Consider the following 12,068-nt stretch of genomic DNA (forward strand, 5'->3'; position numbering starts at 1 on the left):
GAATTATCCTCCTGGAGTTACCCAGCTACACAGCCCAGCCATGATTTTTTGCATCTTGCCTTCTGACTTTCCTGCCTGCTCCTAAAGCTACATGCATTGTCTTCTCTCATCGTGCCACATCCCTACTGCTACAGAATTCTTTCTGCCCATTACAAACTTGCCTTGCTAAAACCTGTATTGGGAATGCAGCAACAGCAATTCTAATTAATTAGTTTGCACTTTGAACAGTAAATACAAACCTTATCAAGATGAACACAAGTTTGCTGCATGAAGAAAGAAACAGAAAATGCAGGAAAACAGGCTTCTGTGCATTCTGTGAATTGAACAACTACTTCAATATGCTGTTGAAGCACATTCATATATCTTTTTTGGGGACTTCATAAGTACAGGTAGGCAAACTGTGTACTAACATGACTCCAATAAAACCAATAAACTAGCTTGGAAAATGGAATACATCGTAATGGCTTAGCTTACAAAATACACTGCAGCTAATACTCTGGTTTCAAGTCATGCCTTCAACAAAAAAAAGATGTTGCTCAGAGAGCATAAAATGAAAAAAGATTTCTAATTGTCTGGACTGAAAGGTAACTACAGCCACAGAGCTCCTGCCTTGTGCAAGAGGAGGGATGTGCAGGCACAAGAGGAGGGATGTGCAGGCACAAGAGGAGGGATGTTCAGGCACGAGAGGACAGATGTTCAGGCACAAGAGGACAGATGTTCAGCCAGTTCATGGCACTGTCCCACTTCCATAACACAAGGAGGTTGCAGACAAACACTGTCACGTACCTGTGTGCTGGCCTGTGCTGGCCCCAGGGGACAGGGGTGCCCCAGGCAGGGTTTCCTTGCTGCAGGTCTGTCCCTGGCTGTGCAGGCTCCTGGCAGCAGGGCCAGGGTGCTGCCATCGGCCACGGCCTGGTGACAGGACAGCTGTCGGTGCCGAAATCCACTGCCACAGGATGCAGAGCACTCGGACCACGGCCCAGCTACCCACCTACAGGATGCACAGACACATTTACAGCCATTATTGCAGTCCTGTGGTAATTTGCAAAGAAAATGCAAAAGAACCTGTCCTTGCAAGTTTTAGATGTGAGAATAGTTAGAATCAGCTTCTTCTTCACTTGAGCATGGTCTTAACGTAGTTAACTGATGACAGCATATTTGCTAACAGAGGTTACAATGTTTGTTACCAGAATCTGTTACTAGGTGAGCCCTATAGACCCTGCTGGATGTGACATTCCAGCAGGAAGGAGAGTGTACTTTTCCATTACTTATAAAATGGATGGTAACAATTTAGCTGGTACTAAAGTGACAGCTGCCATAACTCATCCAAATTTATTACACTGAGATCTCACCAGACAACGACCCAAGCAGAACATGTTATTTATTGATTAGAAGTTGCAAATATTTAGTCAGTCTTGGCAGCTAGGAGCAATACTGGGGAGGCAGCAGGTAGTAATACAATCAAGTTGACTTGCTCTTTGCATAAATCCAGGCTAGAAATATAAAATGGACTTTATGTGTACCACAACGGTGATAACAGGAAAAAAATTATATTTTCTTCAGCAATTATTTCATTCTCTTACACTCAAACAGCTTATATCCATTCAAGGAAGATTAATCTTTTACAGTCTGCACCCTTGTCTTCTTCTCCCTTTTAAAGCTGAAGTACTTTTGCAAACATTTGGTGCAGGGCATGCACAACAAAGCACAAGTTAAGTAGATACTCAAGGCCTTATATTTGCTTAACTCTAGCTCTCCACTGTGACAGAGAGAAGTGACTAAACACATGCAAAACTCTTTGAATAATTAAGGTCCTGTGCCATTGACCATACATCTAAAGCCTTTATAATTCTATGGTTGCTTTCTAAGCAGCTGCCTTGAGATGAGAAGATTGTGCAGAAATCAGTAAGTGGGAAAATGGAATGGACATTTTGCACTTCCCTCCCAGGTCAGCAATCACAGGGAAGGAGAGAGGCTAAAGGCATCAAGAAGCATACACAGGGCTATATTCCAGGCATCTGGGATGCTCTTCCTGTGTAGAAAGCATGGAATATTCCATAAAAGAAAACCAATTAATATTTTAGCATAAAAGTATGGCTTGAGGCAGAGTTAATTATGTTAGCATACACACAATTGCCTTCCACTGGTGATTGCATAAAGGCAAATTAAAAGCAGAACGAATCTAAGCATATGAAAAGACAATTCTCTTTAGCTATATGAAAGAACCAGTTTGTTTATGTTGTGAATACTCCAAGGCCAGTGATAATCGGATTATTTAGTCATGCCCTGCAATCCACTGAAAAGCATGACCTTGCTCAGAGGAGCCCCAGGACCTCTTGCACCCTCCTGTCTTCTGCTCCAAATGCTGGAGCTTCAGAGGGAAACCTGCAACTGAAGCTGTGTCTCAAACTATTAGTTTGATTTCAGTATTTTTCTACTGGCAAAATGTTAGCTTTCTCTGGGCTGGCTGGAGTTCAGTATCACAATTTAAAATAATCTGTTTTTTGGCTGCTACTAATGAAATATAAACAACTTCTCCTGATACATATCTGTGGCTAGGTTTTCTGCATTTAGACAGAATTTAGAGCATACTGGCAAGATGCACACTCACAATGTCAGCTAAGGTCTTAACACTTCCCTGCCAACATTTTCCAGTGAGGGACAGCTCCAAAGTGTGTGTATTCCTCACAGAGTTTTGCTGATGGTGATAGCCAATTCTTTAAAGCAACAAAAAGCACGTATTTTGAGGATCCTGTGGCATTTCCATTGAAAACCTGGAGAAACACCCTGTTGAGCTGGAATCCTCAGTGCAGCTCAAATAGTCTAGAGGTTTGGTTTTGGCCTTTGGAGTCAGATGTTGTGATACACCTGTCTGTGATATAAATATTTTCAACCCCGTGATCCCCAGTTGATCCAGTTTGAAAACTGGCAGGGAAGGACACTCAAGGAGCACTGTGGTGAGGGGCATTAGAGAGAAATGAGGCATTCCTCAGGAAACATCTTACTGAGAGCTCTGCCAGCACAAAGGAGAGCAGGTGAACACAGAGTTACCCTGGCCACTCTAAACACAACAAGCTTTCCGTCTGGGGTGGCACAGATTCCACAAAACTGCACATCCCAGAGTCTCAAAGACATCTCCAGCTTAGCTTTTGAGGTGTGGTGTGGTAGCAGCAAGACTTGCTGCAGCAGCATGGACACACACTCAGCTCTTATTTATTCAGCTGAATCAAGTGTTTCCCTACTTACTTGTGATCCATTTCCACATCTCTCATGCTTTAAGGCTCATGATGGAATAAACCCCACATGCCACACTCAGAGCATAAGCACAGAAACAATTTCAGGAGGTGGTGAGTGCATTTTCATACACAAAGAGCTCAAGGAAATGGAGCAGAAGGGAGTTTACCTGGGAGGGCAGTCCTCTCTGTTGCAGGGCTGGTAAACAATCCCTGGTTTTTGCAGCTCTCTGCATTGGGACTCATTTACTTTCTGTTTCTCTGCGTTTGTGCACTGCAGGCTCCTGGAGCGGGTTCCTGAATGCCCACAGGTGGCAGAGCAAGGACTCCACTCAGCATATTCCCAGGTGTAACCTAAGAAATACAATTGGAAGCAGTGTGAGAGAGGCACTGTATGCTGGAACTGTGTCACACTTTGATTGATTTGGCAGCACACTCTGTAGGCTGGACAGACACCACATCCTCTGTAGAAAAGCAAATATTTCAGCACTGTGAAAAGGGACCATGGGCCAAAGTAGAATTTAGTTCTGCTCAGCTTCCCCTCAAGTTCAGCCCTTACCTATGAGCATGGAGCCCTCTAGAAGGCAAATGAGATCAGCACATGAAGGGCAGAACCTGGCTCACAGTAGGAACTGATGAGCTTCCTTTAAAACTTTCATAACATTTTTATACAATGAGCATTAAAAAGAGGAAATTGTAAATCAGGCTCTCTAGGTTTCCTGCTGTTCTACAGCAAGTTTGTCCTGAACAAAACTCATCTTACTCCAGACACATCACATAATTTTAGGATTTAAGAAAATCCTGTACTAAACTACAGAGAAGTATTTAATGTAAAAATAATTTGCCACTGAGGCATCTGGCAAGATGAAAAAGGAATTTGTTCTAAAGAGCGTTTAATATTAAAAACCGATCACCTCTAACAATTACTACCTTTATATTTAGTCAAAATTCCACACTTACCCCTTCCTCCACAATTTTTTTTGACACTTGGTAAAAGATGAAGTACTATGCAATGTTGACAGATTTTTATGTGATCACAGAAGGAGTCAGGTTTTTCTATAATAACCAAGAATAATTGATAGCTACCAGCTGTGTCCACAGACTCACTCTTGCAGCACATAATGAATTCTTTAACTTATTGTTTTTCAATGTTTCCTTATTACTTCTGGATTTCTTAAAATAATACAAAAGGGCCTTTTTCAAAGTAGAAATAGTTAAATTTACTGACTGCAGCTATGATTGAGAGACTGTATTGTTTGTTTAACTAGGATGACACTGCTCAGAAGTGCCCTCAAAATGCCTACTGTGCAAAAACCACCAAGGGGGTTTTACAGCCTCACAAATGCATGGGTATGGCAGTGATGAAACATTTACTTAAGTGTCAATCATAGTTAATGCTCAGAACCAGAAAATGAAATCACCCCAAAATACTGGCCAGCCTCACTGGAGAGGGCAACCAAAAGGCAGTCCAGCTGAAGACTGCAGGTGGACAGTTCAATCACTGGCAGAAATTCTACCAGTAATGAGATCTAGATTAGGATCTAGGACTGGACCTAGTTTTTGAAAAATTATATTAGGGTGTTTTCTGATTTACATTTTATTTTTTGAAGTAAATGTTTTGATCACAGATGTGTCTCAGTAAGATTCCTTTGCAAATGTAACTTCCTTCATAACCTCAGGCACTCCAGAGCCCTCCTCACCCATGAAGAGTCACTGAGAACATCCTCATAGAGAGCACAGGGGATCTGATCCGACTGCTCAAGGCCATGGCAGATCAGCCATAAGCCAAATCAAACTGATACGTGAAGTGATAAAACATAGAGAAAAGTTTACAGTAGATTATGTTGAGGAACCTTACAGAACATTCTTGAGAATTTGACATGGACATCTGTGAGCATGCAGTGTGCTCTAGTATATTGATGTGATTATGGGTGTCTGCAGTAAGATCACTGCCATATTAATTGTGATGGTCCTGGAATATGTCAATTACATTAAAATCATTTTATTATAATGAAGATATTTCCAAAGATGACCTCAAAGTCAGTTATGTTTCAGTTTGGTAGGCTACCATGGAGAAGTTTGTTGAAGGGGAAGTTGATAAAACCTGTCTGATTTAAAACTGTTTAAGCAAAGACCCATTCTCTCAGCTTTTCAGATACACAGGCAAGCAGAAAGAACCCTCACAGGATATTTGGAAACACATTAATTACCATATCCAACTCTGAGTATGGGCATTGTCTACTGGCTTAAATAAGCCCATTCCCATATGTGAAGCTATGTATTGCTGAATTACTTTCAACAGAGAAAAGAAGGTTAGTTATCAGGAAAGTCTTTACAGAGCAAAAGAAGACATTGTAAAATTCAAGAATTTGCCATATAATTTTCAACAAACCTTCCTTCTTGACATTTACCCAAACTGACATTAGTTTTGCACTAGCTGAAGTCCGACATTGGAATTGTCCAGCAAATTGACCAGAGTTGGTGTTCACCTCTAGGATACGACCCCCAACCAGGGTTCTGTATTCCAAGGTCTGAACTTCCTCAACTGGGCTGTCTCCAAAGAGCCACTGGACTGTATTCCTGTGACTGGGCAGCACTGGGCAACCTAAAAATCAACAGCATTTTAGCAAGTTTTTCTCAGCACATTGAAACATTTGTGAACAAGTACGTACAAGTGTGTAATTCTGCATAAAGGACATTACCATTCTACACAAAAACAAGAATATGCATAAATCCACTGAAGTCCAAGCTAGGGCCCAGAATCCTGACTGGCCCTTGAGGGGTATGAGCTCTGTAAGCTCATCTGTACTTACCACACCTCTCCATCATTTCCCTTTCAGTAAGTCCTCATAAACTTAACTTCTATAGGAACAAAGTGGAAGGGGGGAGCAATGATTTAAAGGAACAAAAATTTCATCCCAGACTCTACAATATGCAAATAGGTCTGCAATTAAAGACCTTCTATCTGTTTGGGAAAGAAGTCATAAATACATTAAATGAAATTCCTGCATTTTCACTCCACAGGGCACAGGCAGGGATGGAAACAAAGGCATTCATTCAGACAGGGAAAAAAACACAAAGAGAGCCCAGCTGAATCCCTTCCATTTTTGAAAGGCATTCATTCAGACAGGAAAAAAAAAACATAAAGAGAGCCCAGCTGAATCCCTTCCATTTTTTCAAGTGCAGCTCAAAGAGTAATTGCATGGCTTTAGGGTCAAGGTGATTCACCTCACAATGTTTTAAGGAAAGGTATTTTTTGAAAGGCTGAATAAAAAAATATAATATTAATCTAAGGCCTCCTCACTGGTGATTGAGAGCTGAGCTAGAGTTAAGAAATCCAGGTGGTCACCAAACCTGGACTCTTGGGAATTGCACCCACTTTTTTCCATGAGGCCCGCATTATTTTAATAAAATCAATAAATAATATTAATGAAAAAGCAGAAAAGACAACACACCTATCCTTAGTGGATCTCCAGGTGCCACACTGACATTTGTACCAATCCCAGATGCCATCAGGACACGCTTCCTTCTGCTTCCCTTCAATAATGGAGCGTTATTCTCTGTAAGTCTTTGTTCTGTAACACAGTGCATAAGATCTCTTCTGAGCAAGAATTAAATCATGATGCCAAAAAACATTTCATATCAAAATATCCAGCATGCTAGTTATGAAGCAGAAAGATAATAGCAGTTTGGAATTCTTTAGGATCAACTTCATTTATGCAGTTAAATTATCAGCCTAAGAAATAAACTACATGTGTACAGGGAAACAGAAATTATTTATGTTTGTGCAAGTTTCTGAATAATTTAATAAATCAATACATTTATTGAATTTGTAAGAAAAATAAGCCTGTAACAGTGTAAAAACAAGACTTACAGGATGTATTTCCTGTTTTTCATGACAACATTATTTATTATTTCATTGCATGCAAAAATTGTAATAAAAATAATTCTCTCAGTGGAATCTGGCCAATTCCTCTGTTCCATTAGGTAGAATTATGACAAAATGTTATAATAGAAAAAAGAACATCTTTTAAAATCTCATTATGCATAGAGATAGCATAATGAATGTAGATGAAATGCCCATCACTATAGCAACTCCTCCTTTTTCTCATATGCTGGCAGAATAACTGCCAAAAATGTGGGCAATCTGTCAGTAACACACAGTTCTTACCACTTAGTCAACATTTCTGTTTTAATGAATGTACATAACATCTATGTCTCTCCTTCCAGAAGGGTTTAAATCTTTTGCTATATTCTAACTTCTCTGGGTCATTTTACATTGGCTCAACATTTTTCCTCATGTGTGATTTCTGTACAAATCCTCCTGCCTGTCTGTAAACACCAGGACAAAAAAAGTCTCCACAAAACCACAGCGAGGCCAGTTCCACAAGCTAAGGACTGGTTGCCTTGTCAGCCCTTAGGGAGTTTTATTGGAAAGGCTGCACAGATTTTTTGCTACTGCTGGACTGCCCCTGATCAGGCAAGCAAGTCCTGTAGCCAAGCCAAAAAATCTGATGGCATGTTTCAGACAACACTGAGCCACTGCAATCTGTAAGTCCTGACAGCAGAAGTCCTCCCATTTCACTGCAGTCTTGCACAGCCAAAAACGTGCAGAATTTGGCCCTCTCCTATCCAGCCCAGATTTATTTAAACAAATGTCACATGACCAGGAACTGAAACAAAATTTAGACTCTTGTGAGCAATATTCCAGTCACGTCATTATAATAATATTCCTCTCTGGAACATCTGAAGTTTTGATGCACTCCAGGAAAACCGAAAGCAGGAAGGCAGCTTCAGTCTACACTCACCTCGTACAGAGGTTCCTGTTCTGTCTCTAGAACATCCTCTGCATCCAGCAGACCCAAACATCCACAACCTGCCCTAGGAGTGTGCCCAAGGAAGGGATCTTGGTAGCAGGACTGGTCACAGGGAGCTGTGCTGCACTTTGCACAGCAGAGGGATGGGACAGCTCATCTCTAGAGCCAACTGATCCAATGACTGCAGTCATTTGCAAGGCATGACTGCATTATACAGAATTTCATTATTAATCTATTTACAATAGAGGTATTTACATGGAGTTTTTTCTTTACATTTTCTGTTCTGGAAGCTCAGGGCACATAATCAGATTTTTTTTTTCTTTTCCACCCCCCTACACTTTATCAGCCTCTATAATTAAAAAAAAAAATGAACACCAAACCCCAAAACCAGTCTTTGCTTTCATTTTCCTGCATTTCCCTGAAGATTTTCTGAATACTCAAACCTGCCCTGTGTCTCTAGTTAGAAGCACTGGCTCACTGTAACATGACAGTGGATTTAGTTCCTAATGTGTCAGGTGGTTTAAGGGCTGATTATTTGTCACCTGGAAGCAAGAAGATGGAACAACCTTGAAGGCACAAGTCAAACCACCTGTACCTAGATCCACATTGCAGGAAACACAAAATAGAGAACAGATCCAAGGGAATCAGATGCAATAGAAAATTTCAAATTTCCAATAAAGTGTTAAATATGCCCCCAACTATTTTATGGTCAAACTTTGATTATAAATTGGCTGACTTTTGTTATCAGTAAGGAATTCTCATTTAGCACTTACCAGTTATGTGGAGAACAGATGCAGCCTCAGCTTTTCCAAGAGCATTAGTTGCTCTGCAAGTGTATGTTCCTGCATCTCGGTAGGAAACATTCCTCAGAAATAAAGAGCCATTCAAAACCAAGGAAGAATTGATTTGCAAAACATCCTTCTTCTTCAGCCATGTTACATTTGGTTTGGGAACACCTTTAAAATGAAAATAATTAAAACAATTATTGTGAGAGATAAGCCATAAAGTTCATGTTGCTAACTGCTGCCATAGCATTCAAGAATTCTGAGTTCCTGTGTCATTTCACAGATTGTGAAAACCTAAATAACAACACTGCAGTAAAACAAGCACTTCTCACACTCACAAGAAAAAACATCTCAGTTGTGAGCCCTATTAATAATTCAGCATCCCACTAAAAATAAAGCTCAAAGGTTAAATACTGCAAGCCCAGCTCAAGGACAGCTTTACAGACTGCTGCCAGTCCTACAAAAGCAACGTGCTCACGAATCTCACTGAAAGATGTGACACCACTAAACCCAGTCAGGACCAGCTGATGGGAAGATCTGCACAGTGCCTTCTCATTCAGCCTGCCTCCCACAAGGAAGGAAGGACAGAAGGGAGAAAGGAAGATTGAATTTTTTATCAAAAATTAGGAAAAAAATTGGGGTAACAATATTTGTCTTGAAGAAAAAAATCGATTGGAAAGTACATGTGGCCAATTTATTCCAAAACACTTGCGACAATTTCTCCAAGTTGTAGATGTGATCTGAACAGCTTGTAATGACAGAGAGTGAAGGGAAGAGAACAGAACATTAATAATGAAAAGAGGGGTTCTCTTGTTAAGCAATCTCAGTTACTGTGGTACAGAAGCCAAAAGGTCTATCATCATTGCTGCTATAGTGTTTGAACTCTGAGAGCCTCAGTTCTTGCAGATAACATGTAATTTTCAATTTTAATCAATAAATTACTTTGAATGCTTTTTTTAAAATGAAATTATTTTTCCACTGGCACACTACCAGTGGGAAGACTTCAACTGTTTTATTTTCCTCAAATACTTGCCTTAATAAAGAGATTTTGCAAGTTGGCAAATCAGGCACCTCATTGATGTGCTCTGATTGAGCTGCTGCAGCAGAAATGCTCTTTCCAAGTTCCAAAATCCCAGGGAGGCCACTGGGTAAGTTGGCACATGTGGCACACTGAGCAGCCACACACGTGCACAAAAGTGTGGGGATGGGACAAGTCACAGAGCAAAAAAGTCTCTCACCTGAACCCTTTTTTTTCACTAAATAAGTTGGTCAGTGCTCACTGAAGGCTCCCCAGCTAGGTTCTGCTGCAGGAGCTGACCCCAATGTGGGACATTTGGAAGCTGCAGCCATCCTGAACGCTAATTCAGCCTCCTCTCCTCACAGATCATTGTGCAGTATTACTTTACAGATGATGTCTTCATGATGTGGAACGGCCTTTAGGAACAACTTTAACATTTCAATCACTGGCTTAGCACTTCCAATGCACACCTCAAGTTTTTCCTTTGCTGTAATAGGAACCAGACATATTTTTTGGAAGCTGCTATTTCAGTGAAGGAAAAAGCTCCCCCCGCCATTTTGTCTAGAAAGGCAGTGAAGAGAAACACTCTCTGGGCAATCACAGATTTTATTCTAGACAATGTAGCAGCTGTTCCATGCTTTTAAACTCATGTAGAATTGTGTTTTACTGAATAAAGCTGATTAAAACAAGATCTGCAGAGTGCACAGTGGTCCGAAAACCAGGTTGTTTTTCAAGTTTCTAGAAGAAGCTTTATGCCACTTTGAAAAATCCATCTGGAATTAGGATGAGGTCTTGCTTTAAGGGTCTTTTTTCCATTTTACCCAGATTTCTGGCTAAAGTGCATAATTCTCAGACATTTTTCCTTTACAGTGTACTTTCCACAGCCATTCAGGCATATACACTCACTCTGCAGATGGGCTGAGGAGGTGGTGTGAGGATCTGAGCTGTTTTACTCTAAGGCCTAGAGGTTTGCAGGCAGACTACCCTCACTGGCACCAAAACCCAGCAGCAGGCCACTCAGAGCCAAAAAGAAGGCAGAAGCAGCACAGCTGAGATGCGACTGAAGTAAAAAGGTTTAAAGTCAAATTCCACAGAACACAAAAACGTTTGGAATGATTCAAATTTAAACTTTTAACCTGAGCCTCTATCAAACATCAGTGCAGTATCACCTCATGATAGTCCTCCCTCTGCTCTCATGACAGCATTCAGACATGTAGCTCTTTCCCGGGATTTAACTGAAGTCAAATATTTTTCTTCCAAACGGTTTATATCCTAGAGCTGTCCCAGAAAAATTGCCATGTCTCTATTCTTCTACGTGTGCCTCGTTCAGAGACATGTAGAGCCTTTTAAAATGTGAACTGGAGTTCAGTTTGCAGAAGACATCTGCAGAATAGCTTTGCCACTCATTTTAAGTTCAAAACTGGGTATCTGTCACACACCTTAAACTCAAGTTATAGCAAATGATTCTTCTTTCTTTCTCCAAAGAGCTGTATTTGTTTCTCTTTAGGGAAAACAAGTGAGTAATACCACACACACAAGTAAATCAGGCCATTACTCAAGTGAATAATGTGAGCACACAAACATAAATTGTTGGTCTGAGGAGAAGTGCAGACAGAGCCCTGCACCACAGGCCAGCAGCCAGTCCAGCTGTCATGGCCCAGGAATCCACCCAAGCCATCCTAGGGGTGCTGGCAGTAAGAGATAAAGAGTGTGTGAGGGGGAATCCATGGAAAACAAGCAGTTAAATAGATCACATTAAAAGCACCACTGCTGTTTTCCAGCAGCTGATGTTACATGGATACTCTCGGGGTGCACCTATTAAAGAGAGTTGTTTGAGCTCAAAACAGCAGTGGGAATAATCACAACACCCCTGCACTGTATTTTACCCCAAACTATCAAGGAGTAAGACTTTTATCTAGGAGTTAATTATTGTTATGTGAACTGTGTGCTGAGCCCCTCTGAGCTGGCCTCTTCGCAACCATTTTGAGGACCCTTCAAGATTTTGCATTTCATGGTTCCACTTCTTTTCCCACCTCTGTATTACATGGAAACCAATTCTCTATCTGAGAAATGTTGGACTATGTGCTTAAGAACAACTGGTATTTGTAATCAAGCTCCTTCTCTGACCTCTTCAGTGGCTTTTGGTTAGGTTGCCATTAACAATATCAAGGCAAATGCTCATACTGAGTCCTGAGCTAAGGGGGGAGAGGAGAGG

The 12,068-nt window shown here is 40.9% G+C and overlaps 1 protein-coding gene across 1 annotated transcript in view; it reads right to left on the reverse strand.

The window, feature by feature from the left end:
* ADAMTSL3 (ADAMTS like 3) overlaps positions 1-12,068 on the reverse strand; it is a 168,985-nt gene that overhangs the window by 3,378 nt on the left and 153,539 nt on the right. The window contains exons 24-28 of the mRNA XM_041468945.1: positions 8,824-9,006; positions 6,689-6,808; positions 5,626-5,838; positions 3,404-3,587; positions 787-991 (exon numbers count right to left, since the gene is read on the reverse strand). Coding sequence (XP_041324879.1) covers positions 787-991; positions 3,404-3,587; positions 5,626-5,838; positions 6,689-6,808; positions 8,824-9,006 — 905 coding nt within the window. The remainder of the gene's footprint in view (positions 1-786; positions 992-3,403; positions 3,588-5,625; positions 5,839-6,688; positions 6,809-8,823; positions 9,007-12,068) is intronic.

The sequence above is a fragment of the Pyrgilauda ruficollis genome, unplaced genomic scaffold (genome assembly GCF_017590135.1).
Source record: "Pyrgilauda ruficollis isolate IOZ18807 unplaced genomic scaffold, ASM1759013v1 scaffold23, whole genome shotgun sequence".
Taxonomy (NCBI): Eukaryota; Metazoa; Chordata; class Aves; order Passeriformes; family Passeridae; genus Pyrgilauda; species Pyrgilauda ruficollis.